Below are 21,818 nucleotides of genomic sequence, written 5' to 3' on the forward strand. Positions count from 1 at the left end.
TTTTTTTTTAGCTATAACCATACTTTGTTTCAATAGTTCTTTAGGGATCCTTTTCAAATGTGCTTATTCTGTCCTGTTCTTCTAGGAGGAGCTCTGTGAGCTCTCGTAAGCTCTGTAATAATTTACACATTTTATTGTCTCTCTCATGTGCCCCTGTGCCTTCCAGTTCTTCGGATGCTGGTTCCCGGCCTTGGGCTTGGTCCTGGCTCTCCCAGTTCTCACATGTCCACGGCTACACCCGCTGGCCTTCCAAGGGCCTCTGGCCCGCACCCTTTGCTCCTGGGCCCTGCACTGTGGACTGTGGAAGCATCAGTTTCCTCTACTCGCCACTGGCTTTGTTTTCTCCAGTTTTGAAACCTGGAGATTCCTCTCCTTTTGCTTTGCATTATCTGTGTGGCTTCCTATTTTTATTTTATTCAAAATGCTCATGGCACAGAAAGCCCTGACCATGTCACCCATTCTATCTTGGTCACCATTCTCCACACGAACCAAACTGCAGGCAACAGTACCTGCTGGAACGGGGCCGCCGAGCTGTGGCGAGGGCAGAGGCAGACCCTGTCCCAGAATTCTAGGGCCAGGGCGGGGGCTCCTTCCACAGCTGCGGCAGAACAAGACTGAAGCCGAGACGGGGTCTCAGCTGAGAGCCAGGACCAGACGCTTCCAGGGATTTGAGACTAGAGCCAGGGTCCTTTCTGTAACTGGAGCCGCAGCAAAGTCTGACACGAGGACTGGGCTCAGAGTCCGTAACTGGTACACGTGTCGGAACACGCCCAGGACAAGCTCTGGGGGACTGGGCACCCCACACGGTGGTCAATGCTTGGGTGTATCAGCACACAAACAAGGATGATGGCCACGTGCACTGTCAAGCATCAACAACATGCCCCATCAAAACTCAGCGCCCCTGGCGCTCACCACGGCCCTGTGAGGTCACCAGGCTGCAAGCAGGGGCCAGGGTACACTGAGCACAAAGGGACACAGACAACGCCAGACCCCAAGGTGCCTAACCAAAGGCAGGGTGGTGACAGGGGACCAGAGGATGCACTACACACACACGCTCACATGGGCACACACCAGGGCACCCCTGTCCATCTCCAGCCCTGGCCTGAGCCGCTCAGCCCTTGCATCCTTTCCATGTGCCAGCCCCCTCCTCACCCCACAGGCACCAAATGACTCAACTGCCCCAGCACCCCACCCCATACGTCTGACCTGCCCGTGGCCACCTGTCCCTCCTCTCCTATGTCTCTGCCCAGCTTCAGCCCCACCCTGGCCCCCCAGCTACCCACACTGCCTGTGTCCACCCTGCCCTGGACTGTCCATGCACTGTCTACCCCAGCCCCTGCCAGCACTCACCAAGTTCCTCAAGCTCAGCTGTCATGGACTTGGAGCGCAGGGTCAGCGTGGTGCTGGGAGCCCTCTTAGGGGGCGGCGGGGCTGCAAAGAAGAGGGAGGCCTTGGACCTCCTGTCCAGCAGCAGGCGGCGCGGTGTGGCCAGGTGCAGGTGCCACTTGCGCTCCACCGCCTGGATCTCCTCGTACTCCCGGGAGGACGAGTCACACTGTGCCAAGATCTTGTTCAGGCTGCGGCTGGATGCAAACTTCTTCATGGCGCTGGGAGCTCAGGGAGTGCTGGGGCCAGGGCAGCTGGGGCCTGGGGGGCTCTCGGGACCCCAGAGCCGGGCCTCGGCAGTGGTCAAGGGCACCAGCGGGGGTCACAGTGCTGGCTGGCCCTGGTCTGAGCACCTACCCTGCAGGTTCCAAGGGCCAAGCCAGAGGGCACCAGGGCCATGGGATGGGGGCTGGGAGGAGGGTCTCCCGGCAGAATAGGCTCCCGTTGCTCCAGGGTGCCCCCTGAGCCCAGGGGACCACTGCCCCTTGGTGGGCCAGGGTGTGGCGGGCCAAGCCACCGGCGTGGCTGGGCCAGGCAGCAAAGGCTCCGTGGCCCAGGCTGTGCCGCGTCGTGGCGCGGGGAGAAGACGCTTTTCCTCTTCCCTCAGGTGCCGCCTCCCCCTTCCCTCCGACAATAAGCAGCAGCAACAGCGTCAACCTCACAGTTGCCATGGCAACCCCGGCCTCCAGGCAGCTGCCGGTGGTGTCGGGAAGGAGGCTCTGCCACGCCAGGGGCTGTGGGATGCCGGGAAGGAGGGGGTGGGGATCTGGGGAGGGGCAACCCGGGGTCAGGGGTCAGAGGCCCCAGGCCAGGGGCAGGTTGGGAGGGGACCCAGGAGCAGAAGTGGCCCTTCACCTGCTGCTGGCTCTGAAGTCGGGCAGGGACAAGGTCAAAGGTCCAAGGCCCAGAGGCCTGAAGCCCCCCTCACCTCTGCGCCGGGCCGCGTCTTCCTCGGGCTTCCGCGTCACCGACACGACTTTCATGACCAGGCGGTTGCCGCCCTGGCGGATCAGAGCCACCACCTGCTTGTGTCCAACTTTGACCACGTTCACCCCGTTCACCTGGGACAGACAGGCAGCTGTGGGGGTGCTGCAGGACACCCCCTCGGGGCTCCCCACACGGCCCTGCGCTGCAGCCAGGCCTCACCTCGATGAGGAAGTCTCCTGTGCGCAGCCCAGCCCTCCAGGCCACCCCCTCCACGTCCACGGACTCGAGGTACTGGAGCGCAGGGAAGGCGGGTGTGGGCGTGAACTCCTCAATGGGGGTCTCCGCTGCAGGGCAGGGGGGAAGGCGCCTCACAGTGTGGCTCAGGCGGGCGGTTGCCACACAGCCACCTCCCCACAGTTCTGTGTGTGCAGCCGGTGACTACTGGGGGCCCCAGGTGCAGGACAAGAAACCCCCACCCACTCTCACCAGAAAGACCCCACTCTGCCACCTCCCCCACAGCAGGGAGGGCGAAACCACGGGAGGGAAGCAACGGCTGCATTGTAGGGGATGTGCCAAACCCAAACAGACGGAGGGAGGGGCCGGGGGAGGGCCCCCCCCCCGGGGGAGGGCCCCCCCCACCGCAGGAAGGGGAACAGGGAAGGGGCGTGTCCCAGAGGTTGTGCGGCCTTGCCCTTACCTTTGGCCCCGCGGAGCACAAAGCCAAAGCCCTCGTGGTCCCGCTTCTGCAGCACAGCCACCTTGTCCTCAATGACGTAGTCGCTGGCACAGGGAGTGGGGGTGAGGTGAGCCCTCGCAGGGAGCTCAGCAGCCAGGCTGACCCACGGGCCCAGGCCACCCAGGGCTTGCCCCTCACCTCCTCTGACCTTTTCACACCCTGGCCTCCAGGACTAGCTCTGGCCTCCCTCTCCTTTGGGTACTCCGCCTCCAACCCCAGTCCCCGGGGCCCACATGACCCAGCCAACTCCGCACCACTGGCCCATACCTGTGTGAGGTGAGGCTGTCGTAGGAGCCCACTGTGTAGTGGCGGAAAAGCCGCTTTGTCCGGTCCTCTCGAGTTTCTGAAGGGAGTATCAGTAGATGATGGCCGGTCCTGGTGTCCAGCTGGCCTGAGCTGTTCTCCACTGTGCTGGTCACCAGTCTGCCCACATACACCCTTAGCCTGGCTGTGCCCACATGCAAGTGGGATCCCAAACCATGGGGTCCTGGGTGCAGAGGGATGCTGTGGGAAACATGCAGGGGGTGGGTGCCGGAGGGCGCAGCACCCTGAGTTCTCTCCGGAGTGCACGCAGCTGGACACAGGGGACAGGCACAGCCAGAGCCATTCACAGGATCAGTGGGCCCCAAAACTGAGGGCCAAGAAGGGAAGCAAGTGTCGCGAGCTCACCGTCATGTGTAAGGCCCGTGTTCATGCGTGTGTGTGTGAGCCCGCAGGCATGTGCAAGGCCCGTGTTCATGCGTGTGTCTGTGTGCATGACTCACAGGTGTGTGCATCTGTGCGGAGTGACCTGCGCTGTGCTCACCTGCACCGGCATGGAACCGGCGGTGTCTTCAGGTGACCTCCTCACAACAGCCTCACGGGGTCCCTTGCTCCAGACCTCACCTCCGAGTTGGGCAGAGGGTTCCCGAGTGGGGAGCTGGGTGTCCTCTTCCCTGCCCTCAGTGCAACCCAGAGTTCTGTCCCCATCTGTCTCCTTGATCCGAGTCCCTCGCGGCCACTGTGGAGCTGGCCAGCTGCAGTCTGCTGCCGGGTCCTCGGTCTCCCTGGCCTCCTGCATCCCTCCCCCAGCAGCCTGCAGGTCTGAGTCCACTTCCTGGTGCACAGGCTCCACTCGCAGGACCTCAAAGGCCCCCCAGGTGGCGCCATCACCCCTAAGCACCACCTTCCTTTCCTGCTGGAGTTTCTGAAATCCATTTTTCCTTCAACAAGTACTTTCAGAGCCCTCACTGTACACCGGGTGCCGTGTGCTTTGGGATCTGATGACACAGCAAGGTCCCTGTCATCTATTCAGGGAGAGTGGGGACAGGCAGCTGAAACACACACGTCCAGCACAGCCAGCGCTTTAGAGAAAAGCACACAGGGAAAAGTCCACAGCTCTAGGGTGATGGTCTGAAGGCCTCCCCGGCAAGCCACAGCTCCGCAGAGGTCCAGGATGGGAGAGAGCAGCCTACAGCTCTATGGGCAAACATTCCCCGGAGAGGGACAGTCAGGGCCAGGCCCACACCAAGAGTGCACTGAGAGCCAGTTTGGGGGCTGCAGCACAAGGAGCTCAAGAGAGGGCAGGAAGTGAGGGCAGGAAGTGAGGGCAGGAAGGGGCCTGTCTCCCACTCATCGCAGGCTCACGGGCCCCTGTCTGCAGTCTTAGCACCCGGGACAGCACCTGGAGCAGAAAGGCCCTCTGCGTGCTGGCTGGCAGGGCAGGAGGATCTGTGATGGACAACAGGAGGATGCACACTGCAAGGCACAGACAGAGGACAAGGGGCCAACTGGCAGGTGAAAGAAAGGAGGGGAAGAGGGGGGTGAGAGGGCAGCAGTCAAGGAGCAGATGGTGGGCGGCCGACAGATTTGTAGGGGTGGGGAACGTCCAGCCCGCTGGCCGCGAAGGCCCACAGAATCACTCAGTCTGACCCTAGTAAAGGCCAACTGCAGGTGCGACCTGCAATTCAGTAAGTCTACAGCAGGCTGATTTTTAACCTGACAACGTGTATGGCCCACGAATGATGTGATACGAATCCAAGTGGCCCTTGGCAGAAGAAAGGTTCCCCACCCCTGGATTAGGGAGGGCCTGGGTGGCCTGGGTTGGCTGGTGGGTTGGTGGGTGAGTAAGCGGGGGTGGGACGTGTGGGGACTCAAGGACAGGAGACAGGTACAGATGGAACACAGGCTGCACAGAAGGAAGCTCTTGTCCATGTCCAACACAGGTCCAAGCTTCAGGTCTCTGCCACTAACCTGAGTGACCCTCGGGAGTTCACAGCCCCCACTGGGCCTCTCCTTATACAGCAGGGAATTCCCTTAGAGGATCCCTCAGGCCCTGAGGCCTGTCATTTCACCAGTCGGCATTCTCCCAAGCAACTCTCTTCTCTCTTCCCACACCAGGGCCCCTGTCGCTAAGGTCCTAACACACCGACACCCACAGCCCTGGCACTCTCTAGACCAGCACGGCCAGGCCTCGCCACTGCCCAAGGACCTCACACCCCAGGCCCTCTCCAGGTCTAGCCAGCCCAGGAATGCTCACAGTCTCTGCCCACAGAAGGGTCCCCACCCCGGCAAGCTTGCAGTTCACCTGCCTCTCGTCATGCTTTCTGTTGGCCAAACTGTTCTTATATAATACAAATGCATTTCCTGGCCTTCCTAGCCCGTCACATGAAGCCAGCTGGAGTGACACGGCCCAGCACAAGTCCCGCAGGCAGTACCCCCCTGTAAAGAAAGGGTGGATGGGAGGAGAGGCAGTCCCATGCCTGTCATGCTGGGCCTCAAGGGCCCTACATAAGCTGGCCGCAGGACGCAGCACCCCCTGCCCTCACAGCTCAGCTCTCTGCTTGCTCCACACCTCTGCTCAGTGAGGAATCAGGCCACAGGTCCTGATCCAGCCCTGCACCTGTGGCTACAGTGGTCCCGCCTTGGTCTTCAAGTCCTTCTCTGTTCTCACTCCAGTCCCAGGAACAGATTGTTTTTCCTTTGGATCCAGGCCTGTTGGAAGCAGGGTCCTGCTCCCGGGCTGCCCTCTGGCAGAGCCTGGTCTCTGGGCCCCAGATGGGAGTTTCTGCTCAGAACAGCCAACCAGGCTTGCGACAGAGGTCTCGGGGGGCCACGCTGCTCCCTCTCCACCTGAGTCCCTCCATGAAATTCTCCTGTCCACCCAGGTGGCTCTGCTGTTCACTCCCCCAGAATCACATGGCCACAGCTGCTGTCCCAGTCTAGGAACTCTGCAACTGCCTGGAGGTTTCCACTCCGTCACCCCAACCTGCTCATCTGAACCCTCCCTTCTCTGTAACCTCTGTAGCCTGCCCAGGCCTTGATCCCGACCCCATACCACCTACAAAGCAAGGCAGTGCCTGCCTGGTCTCTTCCTGCAGCAGTGCCATCCCTCTCCTTGACCCCCAAGGCCACCTGAGTGGCCTCAGACTCCCCTTCCAGCCTTGCCACCCCTCACACAGCTAACTGCCTACTGTATTGCAAAAGGAGTCGGCCCCTCAGGGCCAAGTGGTGCCCTAGAAATGTACTAACAACAACCAGGACAAGTCAATGGCTTCTTAGCCAAAAAAGTGGCAAAACCGTGCAAGCGCCCAGGGCTGCTCCAACACATGGTGCTGGCACCTGCAGCCCGAGAATGCCATACTCCTCCCACCCCAGTCAGGTGACCACCTAGGGGACGCGGCACAGGGACCCCTACCCTCTGAAGCCCTCTGAGTCCCTGCTAGCAGGCTGTGAGCTGCGCTTGGCCAACAGCAAACACCTAACACTTGTTCCTCCCAAATTCTGACCCCAGCCCAAACCTGATTCCCTCCCTCCTCAGCATCAGACAGGTCCAAACGCTCCTGGATGCACACAGTTCACGAGCAGAACTCTCATCACCGTGACAGGCCCCCCCTCAGCGGGTCCAGTGGGGACCAAAATCCTCTCCCCCCTGGACCTCGCCCCATCTGCCTCCGCAGCCCAGAAAGGGGCCCAATCCCTTCCAGTCCCATACTGCCAGGGGAGCCCCGCGGGCAGGCAGGGCCAACCATCCAAGAGCGAGTCAGCAGCTCAACTGTCTCCCTAGGCCTCCACCAAGGGGCCACTTGGTGGGCTCCCTTGGCAAATTCTCCAACCAGGGAGGGGATGCAGCAACCCCAGGCCTGAGCCCCTGGCGTGCAGAGGGCGGGACCCGTCCACCCTCAGTCCAGGAGCACCCCTTGCCCCACTGGCTCTCCAGGCCTCAGGTTACACCACGGATCAAAGGGCCTCCCAGGGCCCCAGAAGGCTGTTGCCAAGACACACACATGGTCAGCTCTGGCCTGGGGGTTTCCAACAGTGGGCCCCTCAGATCCCAGGACACAGGAGTATGCTTCCTGGAAACCCAGGTAGTCGGCAGGGCTGCACGGAAGCTGTGCCCCAACCCCAGGAGCTGTGGCCTTCACCTTCACGTCCCCCTGCTGGCTCAGGGCCCACCCCTCACCTGCTGCCCTCAGACCGTCCGGGCCACGAGCACCCACGACAGCCCCTCGGGGCCCGACTGGCCTCATTTCCTCTTGGCCGAGCCTGGCCTCCCTGCTCTGCCCACTTGGACAATCTGTCCATTTTGGAAAAACGCCTCTTTTCTCACACTGACCTCCTTCCTTGTCTGCCAGCTACGCATGACTCGCGCTCCAAGCACCTGGTGTTTCTGTGAGGACGGTGCCGGAGTCACATGTGGAGTCTCATGGGCAGAGGCGTGGCCACACGCATGTGACTTGTGGGTATGTCCTATGGATGCCCACTGCGTAGGCGGCGTCTGGCAGTGTGCACACAGGCACACATGTTCATGAGTTCGTGCATGGTGTGTCTGTGTGGTACACGCAAGTTTGCGTCTACTTTAGTGTGTTTGACTTGACATCTAGTTCCTTCTCCGTGAATATTCATGTGGATTTAGCGCCGAGAGAGAGACCAGAGGGAAGCTGGCAGGGGCATGCGCTTCGGGGGCTGCTGGGGGCATGGTGGGGTCACTCACCGTGCCTGGCATCATACTGTCTCATCTGCACCTCCTCCACGCAGTCAGCAGGGAACCAGCCTGTGCGGCCCTTCACGGTCCCCTCCCAGAAACCGCCCTCCCCAATGCTGAGCACTGGAGGGGCAGAAGCCAGACAGGAGTTAGGGGAGCGCAGGGCCCCCGCCCCGCCCCCCCACCCCCGCCCTGCCCTTCCCTTCCCACATCCTCCTGGCTGCCTCCCTGGGAAGATTTTGGGATCCACACAGAAGAGAAAAAGGAACAGATGGGCTGAGCTCGGGATGGGCATGTGGGGGACAGACAGGCGGATGGACACACTCCGGGGGGGCAGAAGGCAGGGGCCACCATCCTGGCCCTCACCAGCTGATCACCCTGCTCCCACCTCCCTGGCCAACCAAGGGCCACTGCCAGGAGCCCAGGGCCAGGGTGCTGTAGAGGTGTCTGGGAGCCGAGCACCCCACGGATGACAGAGACCCTCACGTCACAGGGTCCCACGACCCTGGAAGCCTTAGTGACAGAAACCCGCAGAGCACACAGACCCTCTTCCCTTAGGGGCCAGGGCTCCCCCCTCCCCCCGGCCCAGGGATTCCAACCCAGCAGCCCTGGAAGTGACTCGGGAGAGGGCAGAGGTGAGGAGGAACCCCAGCAAGGTGGACGCCGCTCGGGCCGGAGCCCTTCATGGGGACGCAAGGAGTCCCCCGCGGCAGGTGCACTCCGCACAGCCCCGAGTCGCCCCCGAGGAGAGAGCGCCCCGGCCGGCCGCCCCGGCCCCTCCCCGCGCGGCCCCGCCCCCCGCGCCCCTCACCCTTCACGGCCTCGCCGCGGTGCAGCGGGATCTCGCCCTCGCCCTGCGGGCTGTGCGCCTTCACGGCGATGAACTTGCGGCCGGGGACGGCGCTGTAAAGTTTCCGCTTCGGGCCCCGCGGCGGCGGCGCGGGGGGCGCGGGGGGCGCCGGGCCAGGGCCGGGCGCGGGGCCGGGGCCGCCGGGCCCGCTCGGGCTGTAGACGAACACGTAGGTGACGGACGCGATGCCGGGGGGCAGCGGGCACGCGAAGCCGGCGCCCGGGGCCTCCATGGCGCTCGGCCCGGCCCCGCCGCCGGCCTCACCGCAGCCGCCGCCGCAGCGCCCGCCGCCCGCCGCCCGCCGCCCGCCCGCCCGCCGGGGGCCCGGCCCGGGGCCGCTCCATGGGCCGCGCCGCCGCGCCCGGCCCGCTCCCGCCAGCGCACGAGCCGCGCCCGCTCAGGGCTCCGGGGCCGCGGGGCTGCGCTCCCGGGCGCGCCGGGCTCGCTCCATGCCGCGGCCGCTCCGCGCGCCCCGCCTCCTCCGCGGCCCGGCTCCTCCCTCTGCGGGCGGCGGCGGCCGGCCCTGCTCCCTCGCTCGCCACCCGCGCCCCTCGCCGCGGACCCCACGGGCTGCAGCGCAGGGGTCGAGGGTGGCGGCCGCCGGCGGCCAGCGAAGGGGTGGTAGGGGTTGGGGCGCCAGGGAGCAGGGAGGGGCGCGGCGGGAGCGGGGCCCCAGCCCTCCCGGCTGGGGCCTCGGCCTCCTCACGTCCATGGGCTGGGCACCCCAAGCCCCTGCCAGGCCTGCGTCCTCCGGTCCCGGACACCTGCCCCTGGCGCCCACACCCACTGACCACCTTTCCCAGACCACTGGGTACAGCCCAAGGTCTGCGTCCTCCACTTCAATTCTGCTCGGAGCCTGCACAGGCTCCCTAGTACTGGAGAGGCCAGGCCCTCTGGGACACCCCAGCCACAGGGGTGGGTCCTTGCCTTCCTTCTGGGCCGCTCATCACGCGGCCGCCAGCACTGAACTACTCTGATGCTGCCCATTCTGCCAGGGATTCAGTTACTGTCAGCCGCACACACCAGGGACAGCAGTGGGGCAGGGGCTCCGCCAACAGGGGGCCCCCGACCACCACGCTCAAAGGCTGTCTTCTCACCCTGGACCACGGTGACCCCTGCCCTGCGGCTTTTCTCTCCTTGGTGCCCCAACCTTCCCAAAGGCTAGACTTGCACCCCTTACCAGAACACCCCCTCACCTGGACCACAGCCCACCTACCCAGCCCCAGCTGTCCATGTTCTCAGGACCCCAAATGTCAGCCCCACCACGCCTGGCACCCACACACGCTCTTGGGGAAGAAGAATAAAGGATTCTGCTGTCCTCACAGGGCAAATCTTAATTTTCGTCCACTGCAAAGACCAACAATTGCACACACGGGAACGAATGCAAGGAGGGACAGGTGCAGCCTGAGACAGAAACTTCCAGAATGTGGTCTTTCAGCCTCAGGGCCTCAGAAAGACCACCAGGACTGGGCTGTGGGCTGCACCCGCTGCAGTGAGCACCTGCGCCCAGGGAAGCCCACTCCCAGCTCTGGGACTCCAGACAAGCCCCTTAGCTGACCCAGGCATCAGGCCCCTCCTCTGAGCACAGCCTCCTGCGTTGTCCAGGTTTCACGAGACAACATGCTCAGGCCGCTCAGCTCAATGGCGGGCACCGGGTGATGGGGCTGTGAAAGCCCGCCAGTGCTGTTTGCCGTATCTCCCAAATGCCTCCTCTGTGTCTGCTCTGGGGCAACCAGGCGCAAGAATGCCAGCTCATACCCTCAAGACACAGGGCACCTCAGCTAGCAGCCTGTACTGCACACCACGGGGTCCCAGAGGGGGATCATCACCTGCCCAGGCAGCCGCACCTCACTGATGAGGAACCCAGGCACAGACTGCCCAAGAGCCAGGGTCCCCCAGCCTCACTGCACAGCTCACACCACCTATGCTAGTTCTGGGGATACCGAGTCGCTCAGGATCCCAGGGTTCTCGGGGTTCTGGGACTCAGGGTGAACAGTAAAACAAATCACTGAACTTTGGGGGTGGGAGAGGCCAGCGCTGTCCATTGAGGCAGGACTGGGGGTCACTGTAGGCTGGGAGACCTCATAGAGAGGGGCCTCCATCCATCCCCAATCAATTTACCCCAGGCCACCAGCCCCCCAGGACACCCCAATGAGCCTCCTAGCCCTCAAGGCAGATCACAGGGCAGCCTACCTCCTCCTTTCCCACTGTGGAGGCCCACAGGGAGGCCTGGGAGCTCCTCTCCCCCAGCTACAGCACATCACAGCATAGCGCCAAGCACCACAGATGCCTTATCTCCCGGCCTCCCAGGGCCAGCCACTCCTGGCTCAGGTCCTGGCACTTTCCAGGGCCACCAGCCCCCTGGTACCTGATCTTGCTCTGGCTGCCCCTGCCTGCCGAGGGGCCGCTGGCGTCGTTCTCCTGGTCACCATCCCGGTCACGATCTTTCTCCTCCTGCAGCCGCTGGAGCAGCAACTGGTGGGGAAGGCTTCGCAGAGAGGGTCCGGGAGAAGCGGCCGGCTGCACCTCGCCCTTCAGGTTGATGTCGCTGGCCGAGCGCTGCAGTGGCCGAGGGGACGCCAAGCCACTGGGGCCGGCCAGTCGCCGCCGCTTGGCATAGCTGGGCGTCTCCCTGAACGGCACTGGAGGGGCACAGGTGGGACGGTGAGCGACCAGTTGGGTGACCCGCTTTTCCCCGCTACCCAATTCTCCTGGGTTTTGAAACTCAAATCCTGTGTTCCAGGCACTGCTTCAGCCACAGGTTGGCTGCCCTCAGACAGGACCTACCACTGAGGGGTCACGCAGCAGCCGGGCCGCCTCTACTCTGGCTTCAAGGGAGGAGCCTGCTCCTGCCCTCAGCCAGGTGAGGCCTTGAAGATGCCCAGATGTGCTCTCAGAGCTGCCTGCCCACAAGCTCCGTCTGCTACAGACCACTGAGGCTAACTGTAGCCAGAGAAGCCATGAGAGGTACTCTAGGCTGCAGGCACCAGCGTCGTGGCACAGTGGGTTAAGCCATGGCCTAAATGCCTGCATCCCAGGAGTGGCAGTTCAAGTCCCAGCTGCTCCACTTCCAACCCAGCTCCCTGCTAATGCCCCTGGGAAAGCAGTGGAGGATGGCCCGAGTGCTTGGGCCCCTGCACCCACATGGGAGACCTGGATGGAACTCCTGGCTCCTGGCTTCAGATCAGCCCAGCCCTGGATGTTATGGCCAGTTGGGGAGTCAACAATAGGATAGAAGATCTCTCTCTGTTTCTCCCTTTCTCTCTGTAACTCTGACTTTCAAATAAATAAATCTTATAAAAAAAAAAAAGGTAAGTTAAGGAATATGATCCAACTATATACTATTTACAAGACAATCACTTTCTATTCAGATACATATAAATTAAAACTGGAAAGATAAAAGATATCTCAAATAACTAAAAGAAAGATGGATATATTAATGTCAGACAAAACGAACTTTAACATAGAAACTGTGGGGCTGGCGCTGTGGCGTAGTGGATAAAGCTGCCATCTGCAGTGCCGGCATCCTATATGGGCACTGGTTCGAGTCCCAGCTGCTCCACTTCCCATCCAGCTCTCTACTTAGGCCCCTGCACCCACGTGAGAGACCTGGAGAAAGCGCTTGGCTCCTGGCTTCGGATTGGTGCAGCTCCAGCCATTGCGGCCAGTTGGGAAGTGAACCAGTGGATGGAAGACCTCTCTGTCTCTCCATCTCTTCTCTGTGTAACTCTTTCAAATAAATAAATCTTTTTTTAAAAAAATAGAAACTGTAACAAGATAGAGAAGATCATTATACTCCCTATATTGATAAAAGGATCAAGTCATCTAGAAGATTAACAGCTATTAACACATATGTGCATATTTACACACATCCATATTCACATGCGTACCAAGCAAGAGAGGACTGGCACAATTAAGGGGAGAAGCAGGTGGGTCTCCAGCAGCAGTGGAGATGTCGGTGTGCCTCCTTCAGTAATGGGTAGAACCTCTAGAGGGATCAACCACTGGGCCCCAGAGACACTCAGCTCAACCACAGAAAATACACTTACGAATTCTTTTCAAGTGCACATGGAACATTCTCCAGCATAGACCATATGTTCATCCACAAAACAAGCTTCAGTAAATTTTAAAAAGACTGAAGACATACAAAATATCTTCCCCAGTCTTCTCCAATGGAATAAAACTAAAAGTAACACCAAGAACCCGGGGGGCCGGTGTTGTGGCACAGCGGGTTAAAGCACGGCCTGCAGCGCCGGCCCCCATGTGGGCGCTGATGCACCTGGGGAAGCAGTGGAAATGGCCCAAGTCCTTGGGCCCCTGCACCCACGTGGGAGACTTGGATGGAGCTCCTGGCTCCTGGCTTTGGCTGTTGCAGCCATTTGGGAAGTGAACCAGTGGATGGAAGATTTCTCTGTCTCTCCTTCTCTTTCTTTGTAACTCTTTCAAATAAATAAATCTTGAAAAGAGAAAGAAAGAAATTTGGGAAATTCACAAATATGTAGAAATTAAACACCACACCTTGAAACAGCCAATTTGTCAAAAAAGAGATCATAAGGAAAACTGCAGAACTCTGAGACAAATGAAAACAAAAACACAGCATAACGAACGTTATGGGATGCAGCAAAAGCAGTACTTAGAGGAAATATATCGCTTTAAACCCCTACTTTAAAAAGGAGAAATCAGATTGGACAGGTGGTGGTGTGGTTAAAATGCCACTTGGAGGGCTGGCATTGTGGTCCAGCCTGCAACACCAGCATCCCACACTGGAGCACCAGCTGGAGTCCCAGCCGCTCCACTTTCAATCCAGCTCATCACTAATGCACCTGGGGAAGCAGAGGATGACGGCCCACGTAGTTGGCCCCCTGCCGCCCAGCTTCTGGACATTTGAGGAGTGAACCAGTTGATGGAATATCTCTCTCCATCTCAAATTTTTTTAAAAAATAGGGAAAGTTCTCAAATCAATAACCTAATTATACATCTTAAGGAACTAGAAAAAAGAAGAGCTAATCAAATTACCAAAAAGAATGAAAGCAAGCAGAAGGAAGGAAATGACAGATTCAGTAATTTTTAAAAAGAGAGAGAGGGGAGCCAGCATGTGGCTCAGGTAAAGCCACTGGCTGCAGTGCCTGATCCCACAGGGCTGGCTGGTTGGCCTCCCAGCTGCTCCACTTTTTTTTTTTTTTTTTTTTGACAGGCAGAGTGGACAGTGAGAGAGGTCTTCCTTTTCCGTTGGCTCACACCCCCCATGGCCGCTGCGGCCGGCGCACTGAGGCCGGCGCACTGTGCTGATCCGAAGCCAGGAGCCAGGTGCTTCTCCTGGTCTCCCATGCTCCACTTCTGATCCAGCTCCCTGCTAATGCGCCTGGGAAAGCAGCAGAAGGTGGCCCAAGTGCTTGGGCCCCTGCACCCAAGTAAGAGACTCAGAAGCAGCTCCCAGCTCTTAGCTTTGGCCAGGCCCAGCCCCAGCTGTTGCAGCCACTTGGGGAGTGCACCAGCAGATGGAAGACCTCTCTCTCTCTCTCCTTCCCCCCCCCAATAACTCTGCCTTTCATGTAAATAAATCGCTTTTAAAAACTGCATTTGGGGCATTACTACTGGTCTTGCAGAAGTAAAAAGAGCTCTAAGGTAATCCACGGATAACCGTATGTCAACACGTTAGGTGAGCTACATGAGGTGGATGGATTCCACCAGACCATCAGATTACCAAACTGACTCCAGAAGAAACAGAAAATCTAAACAGATCCATCAGTCATCACAGAACTCCCAACAGAGCCAACCACAGGGTGGCCTCACCGGTGAATCCTAAGCACTGAAAGAACACAAAATCTTCTCAAGTCCTTCCAAAAACAGAACAGGAAGGCACACTTCTGAATTCCTTCTGTGATGCCCATATCACCCTGATACCAAGGCCAAAGACGTTACATAGAAACACACAGCCCAGTGTCATCACATTAACAGAAAAGAAGAGAACCACGTGATCCTCGCCGGCAGCGCCAGCATCACTATGGGCACCAGCTCCTGTCCCGGCTGCTCCTCTTCCAGTGCAGCTCTCTGCTATGGCTGGAAAAGCAGTGGAAGACGGCCCAAGTGCTTGGGCCCATGCACCCATGTGGGGGACCTGGAAGAAGCTCCTGGTTCCTGGCTTCTGATCAGCCCAGCTCCGGCCATGGTGGCATTTATGCGGTGAACCAGCAGATGGAAGACCCTTCTCTGTCTCTCCCTCTGTAACTCTGCCTCTCAAATAAATAAATTAAAAATAAAAAAGAAGAAATGCTACATGAGCATTTTTACTGACGCAGAGAAAGCATTTGCCACAATCCAGCACTGCTTCATGACAAAAACACTCAGAAAACTATTATTGGAAGGGCAGTGCCTCAACATCACAAGGCCATTGCTATGTCTGAAGATAGTTTGTGTCCCCAAAGCCCCAACTGTGAGTAAAGGCTTGGTTCTCGAGGTGGTGGAATTGCTCCTGGTTTGAGATGCAATGGCTCGCTCCCACGAGCACACACCCACCACTGCTCTCAGCCATGGCGTGATGGCAGCACCACGCCCGGGAGCCTCCCACTCTTCAAGCTTGGGAAGCCTCTACTTCCTATGTAACCTGTCTCAGGTGTTCCCTGTAGTACATGGAGCTGAGTAACAGACAGTTTCAAAACCCCACAGCTAACACCATCATCACAGGCAAAAGATGGGCAGCTTCCGCTCAGATCAGGGACAAGGCAAGCATGCCATGTTCAGTGCAGTGATGCAACGCTGGGCTGGAAGCTGCAGCCAAGCAATTAGACAAGGAACGTAAGGAAAAGGCATCCGAACCGAGAAGGAAGAAGTGAAGCTGCCCCTACAGCTGCAGAGCGAAGGACCCAGACACAGAAAATCCCCAAGAATCCGCCAAAAAACCTACCAGAGCCAATAAATAAATGGAATAAAGTTGCTGGGTTCAAGAGCAACACCCAAAAATTACTTGTGTTCTATAAGCCAGAAATGAACAAACAAAAAGGAAATTAAGAAGAGAATCCCACTTATAACAGCAGCCAAAAGAATAAAATATCTAAGACTGAATTCAACGGAGGAAGTAAGTTTTGTATACCCAGCCGGCGCTGCGGCTCACTTGGCTAATGCTCCGCCTGCGGCACCAGCACACCGGGTTCTAGTCCCGGTTGGGGAGCCGGATTCTGTCCCGGTTGCTCCTCTTCTAGTCCAGCTCTCTGCTGTGGCCCAGGAGGCCGTGGAGGATGGCCCAAATGCTTGGGCCCTGCACCCACATAGGAGACCAGGAGGAAACACCTGGCTCCTGGATTCAGATTGGCACAGCTTGCCGGCCCCAGTACACCGGCCTTGGTGGCCATTTGGAGGGTGAACCAACGGAAAGGAAGACCTTCCTCTCTGTCTCTCTCACTAACTCTGCCTGTCAAAAAAAAAAAAAAAAAAAAAAAAAGATTTGTATACTCAAATTTTTTTAAACTGCTAAAAGATCTAAAAAAGAACGTCCCATGTTCATGAATTGGGAAGCAGTATGCTGACATGCTAACACTGCCCAGAGTGACAACAGATTCAACCCCATCACTACCCAGATTCCAGCGTCCCTTAGCAGAGATAGAAAAGCAATCCTCAAAGCCACGTGGGATTGGGAGGGGCCTGAAAGGATGGGGAGGTCTGTGGCACAGCAGGCCCCACATCCTACACCAGGGCCTGAACCAAATCCCGCAGCCCAGCATCCCGCTGGCGCATCCAGAGAGGCGACAGATGGTGGCCCAAGAGCCATGTGACACGCGAGAGACCCAGAGTTCTTAGCTCCTGGCTTTGGCTTGGCCCACGCCTGGCTGTTGTGGGCTCTTGGGGAGTAAACCAGTGAGTGGAATCAATCTCTGCCTTTCACATAAATAAGCAAACATCTTTTCATAACAGAGAAGTAGGGGCTAACAGTGTAGCACAGCAGGGAAAGCTACCACCTGCAATGCCAGCAGCCCATATGGGTGCCAGTTCATGTCCCACCTCTCCACTTCCGATCCCCCTCCCTGTTAATGGTCTGGGAAAAGCAGTAGAAAATGGCCCAAGTGCTTGCACCCCTACTTCCCATGTGGGAGACCCAGATGAAGCTCCTGGCTTCTGCCTGGCCCAGCTCTTGGCATTGTAGTCATCTGGGGAGTGAACCAGCAGATGAATGGAAGATCAATCTGTGTGTGTGCACACGCAAATGTGTGTGTGCACCTCTCCCTCTCTGTAACTCTTTCCAAATAAATAAATTTTTTAAAAAACAGAGAAAGGGGCCAGTGCTGTGCCATGCTAGGCTAAGCCTCCGCCCATGGTGCCAGCATTCCATACAGGCGCCAGTTCGTATCCTAGCTGCTCTGCTTCTGATCCAGCTCTCTGCTGATGGCCTGGGAAAGCAGTGGAAGATGGCCCAAGTCCTTGGACTACATGGGAAACTCGAAGAAGCTCCTGGCTCCTGGCTCCAGACCAGCCCAGCTCCAGTTGTTGCAGCCATTTGGGGAGTGAACCAGCCAATGGAAGACTCTCTTTCGCTTTCTCTCTGCCTCTGCTTCTAACGCTGCCTTTCAAATAAATAAATAAATCTTTGACAGAGTTAAGAGAGAGGGAGAGACAGAGAGAGAGAGAAATCTTCCATCAGCTGATTCCCTCCCCTGACGGCCACAGCAGTCATGGGTGGACCAATCCAAAGCAAGGACTCAGGAGTTGTTTCTGGGCCTCCCAGGTGGGTACAGAGCCCAAGCACTTGGGCCAAATGCCACTGCTTTCCCAGGCACATTAGCAGAGAGCTGACCCAGAAGTGGAGAACCCGGTACTCGAACGAGCACCCATATGGGATGCCAGCACTGCAGGTTGGTTCTTTAACCCACTGCACCACAGTGCATGCCCTTAAATAAATCTTAAAAAAAAAAAAAAAAGTTACCACCCTTAGTCTCAGCCAAAATCTGGATTAGCAGATTAAAAAAAGATCAGAGGGCAGCTACAGGCTAGGTAAATCGTAGGCTCCAACATTCTGATCCCAGAACAAAAAGCTTCCAGATTAACGGCCTTGCAATTGCAGCCACCCACAGCTCTCTTCCCTCACAGTGTGTCAGCTTGGGTCTGTATGTCCATCTGTAGGAGTGCTACAGGTATGTGCTATCACGGTGGTGCTACTAACCCAACTTCCAGAACTCTTTAAGGAGACAGGGCACAGGCGAGGGCCAGCACTGTGGTGCCACAGATTAAGCCACCGCCAGACAGACATCCCATGAGTACCGGTTTGAGCCCCAGCTGCTCAGTGTCTGATCCAGCTCCCTGCTGCTGCACCTGGAAAGGCAGCAGACGACGGCCCAGTGGGGCCCCTGCCCCAGTACGGAAGACCTCAATGGCGTTCCAGGTTCCTGGTTTCAGCCTAGCCCAGCCTGGGTTGTTGTGGCCATTGTGGGTATAAACCAGCAAATGGAAGTGCTCGCTCGCTCTCTCTATGTGTGTGTATGTGTGTATGACTCTGCGTTTCAAATACCAAAAAAAAAGGATACCACACAGGACACCCCCATCCCATGCTGGCATGCCTGGTTTGAGTACCAGCTTCCCTTCCAATTCCGGCTGATGCACACCCTGGGAAGACGGCTCACGCACTTGGGTCCCCGCCACCCATGTGGGAGACCTGGATGGAGCTCCAGGTTTCCAGCTTCGCCTGGCTCAACCCTGGCTGTTGCAGTAATGTAGGTAAATGAAACAGTGGATGGAAGACCTCTCTCTCAGATAAAAATGAAAATAAATAAAAGTTTCTATTTATAATTTTAAAAAAACAAGAAGGGGAGGCCGGCGCTGTGGCATAGCAAGTAAAGCCTCCACCTGCAGTGCCGGCACCGCATATGGGCGCCATTTCTAGTCCCGGCCGCTCCTCTTCCAATCCAGCTCTCTGCTATGGCCTGGGAAAGCAGCAGAGGATGGCCTAAGTGCTTGGGCCCCTGCACCTGCAAGGGAGACCTGGATGGAGCTCCTGGGTCCGGCCGTTGAGGCCATCTGGGGAATGAACCAGTGGATGGAAGAACTTTCTCTCTGACTCTCCCTCTCTCTGTCTGTGACTCTGTCTCTCAAATACATAAATAAAAAATCATTTAAAATTATTTAAAAAGTAAAATTCAAAAAGCCTTTAACGAAATCCTATTCAAATTGGCTCGGGGATAAAGGAGTATTCATGTAAATTATACCTAAAAATCTCAGAAATACAGAAACTGACACAAATACATTTTCCCTAAGTTCACACAAGCTCATGTAAGCAAAGCTGGCTTTTGAAACCGGGTATTGACTACCACGGGCCTGTTTCTCCTTGGCCACTGCTGCTCCAGGACCCTGACCCGGGAGCTGCCTGAAACAGGGGCTCCGCGGATGACCCAGGACTTCCCGATTCCTCAGCTTCCGTGACATCCTGAACCTTGACAGATTCGTCAACAGAAATGAAAGAACTTGAGGTGAGACGAGGGTGGGGGGGGGGGGCCCGTCTGCCCCCTGCCGGCTCCCTCGGCTTCTCAGGCGCCCACCGCTCGCTTAGGGTCCTGAGAGACTGTTTCCACGAAGGACCCAAGAATAATTATCAAGAAAAAGTAAACTGAGTAAATGTGAGTGAACCAAACATTTACAAACTAATGCTTCAAAACAGGAGGTCTTACCACGCTGGTCTGCTTAAAAATGGCTTCAAAAAGATTTTTCAGTCCCTGGAATCTCAAAGCTACGTTAAATAAAGATACTCATTAAACATCTGCATCATTTCTAAATAAACACTAAAACATTAACTGCTGAATCCAAGTTTAAAGTCTACATACACCTTGGCATCTTGTTCTACACAGCACTGAGGTGATTATATTTAGGTATGTTAATGAAAAACACAAAAAACTGCACTATAAGATGCTACTTACCTACAAAACACTGACACAAGACAGTTCATAATACTTATTAGTTTTATCTACAAAGTAAATAAGAGCTAAAAATTCTAATTAATGTGTGTAATTAAACCTCTAGAAATAAGGCTAAGTAATTCTGTATGTGAGGGAAGGCATGCTTTATTTGAGAGACAGAGAGAGTGTGCTCTCCCACCTGCTAGTTCACTCCCCAAGTGCCTGCAACAGTTGGGGCTGGGCTGAGCCAAGCCCAGGCTGGGAGCCAAGAACCCAACCAAGATCTCCTGGGTGACGGCAGGAGCCCCACCTCCTGAGTCACCACCAGTGGCCCCCAAGAGCTCCATGAGCAGGAAGCTGCAGTCGGGAGCCTGAGCTAGGACTCTCATATTGGACGTGGGCATCAATCTTTTTAAAAAAGATGTATTTTATTTATTTGAAAGTTAGAGTTACAGAGAGGAAGAGAGAGAGAGAGAGAGAGAGAGAGAGAGAGAGAGAGAGAGAGAGAGAATATCTTCTATCCAGTGGTTCACTCCTCAAATGGCCAAGAGCCAGGAATTCCATCCAAGTTCTCCCATGTGGATGGCAGGGGCCTGAGCACTCATCTCTTGCTGGCTTCCCAGGCACATTAGCAGGGAACTGGACTGGAAGTGGAGCAGCCAGCACTGAAACCAGCGCTCACATGGGATGCCAGCATTACAGGTCACAGGCCAACCCACTGCACCACAATGCCAGCCCCAACATGGGGCTCCTAACCGGCATCTTAGCCAGTAGGCTGAACGCCCAAGCCCAGACATCTCTCATACAGGAAGCCATGAGGGTGAGTTTAAGGGAATAAAGCCTAACTTCTGTCCTCTGGCAGAACGACTGTTTCACAGTGGGAAAGAGGAAGAGTACAGGACAAACTAAGAGGTTCTAAGAAAACTCCAAGGGCCGGCGCTGTGGCGTAGCATGTAAAGCCGCCTCCTGCAGTGCCAGCATCCCATATAGGCACTGGTTCAAGTCCAGGCTGCTCCTCTTCCAATCCAGCTCTCTGCTGTGGCCTGGGAAAGCACTGGAAGATGGCCCAAGTCCTTGGGCCCCTGCACCCATGTGGGAGACTTGGAGGAGGCTCCTGGCTCCTGGCTTCAGAGCAGCACAGCTCCAGCCGTTGTAGCCAATTGAGGAGTGAACCATCGGATGGAAGACCTCTCTCTCTGCCTCTCCTCCTCTTTCCGTATAACTCTTTCAAATAAATAAATAAATCCTTTTTTAAAAAGTAGCAGAACCTCACAGGGAAGTCTTGGCCTCTTCACATTCTGTTCTAAAACATAAAATAAAATAAAATGGGGCTTAATATCAAAACTGCCCTGGTATGAAGCCAGAAGCTGGTTTCCTCTCTAAGAGGATTCCCCTTACCTTCTAGGCAGTCAGCCTAGCAGACTAAGGCTTGTATCTTTTTTTTTTTTTTTTTGAGATTTATTTTATTTATTTGAAAGACAGAGTTAGAGAGAGAGGTAGAGACAGAGAGAGGGAGAGGTCTTCCATCTGCTGGTTCAAACCCCAAATGGCTGCAATAGCTAGAGCAGAGCCGATCTGAAGCCAGGAGCCAGGAGCTTCATCTGGTCTCCCATGTGGGTGCAGGGGCTCAAGGGCTTGGACCATCTTCCACTGCTTTCCTAAGTGCACTAGCAGGGAGCTGGATTGGAAGAGGCGCAGCCAGGACACGAACTGACACCCATTTGGGAAGCCAGAGCTGCAGGTCAGGGCTTTAACCCGCTGTGCCACAGAGCCAGCCCCTAGGGTTTGTAAGTTATCAGTGGTTTAATCCTTAAGAAAGTGGAGTCCTCGCCACTGAGAGCCGAGGCTTCCTAGCCGCGTGGCTCTCTGCAGTCCTCACTCAGCAGGCCGGTGACCAGGCACTGCGCTGGCTCCGGGGCAAGGGCTCACACCCTCGACGTCGTCCACAGGCTTCCCAAACCAAACTCTGAGTCAGGCTTCTCTGACCCCAAACTAACTCTAGGACATTCCAGAAGGACCCCTGAAACCTCCAGAAGAGAAAGATTAAACTGGCTAGGCTTTTTGATATGTTAAATTACGTGG

At 56.9% G+C, this 21,818-nt stretch overlaps 1 protein-coding gene across 1 annotated transcript in view; it reads right to left on the reverse strand.

Moving 5' to 3' along the window:
* The window catches only part of SHANK3 (SH3 and multiple ankyrin repeat domains 3), a 56,187-nt gene that overhangs the window by 21,755 nt on the left and 12,614 nt on the right, over positions 1-21,818 (reverse strand). Inside the window, exons 10-17 of the mRNA XM_062202598.1 lie at positions 11,231-11,504; positions 8,824-9,017; positions 8,022-8,135; positions 3,317-3,392; positions 3,011-3,093; positions 2,533-2,657; positions 2,315-2,447; positions 1,351-1,431 (exon numbers count right to left, since the gene is read on the reverse strand). Coding sequence (XP_062058582.1) covers positions 1,351-1,431; positions 2,315-2,447; positions 2,533-2,657; positions 3,011-3,093; positions 3,317-3,392; positions 8,022-8,135; positions 8,824-9,017; positions 11,231-11,504 — 1,080 coding nt within the window. The remainder of the gene's footprint in view (positions 1-1,350; positions 1,432-2,314; positions 2,448-2,532; positions 2,658-3,010; positions 3,094-3,316; positions 3,393-8,021; positions 8,136-8,823; positions 9,018-11,230; positions 11,505-21,818) is intronic.

The sequence above is a fragment of the Lepus europaeus genome, chromosome 10, assembly GCF_033115175.1.
Source record: "Lepus europaeus isolate LE1 chromosome 10, mLepTim1.pri, whole genome shotgun sequence".
In the NCBI taxonomy this organism is placed as follows: Eukaryota; Metazoa; Chordata; class Mammalia; order Lagomorpha; family Leporidae; genus Lepus; species Lepus europaeus.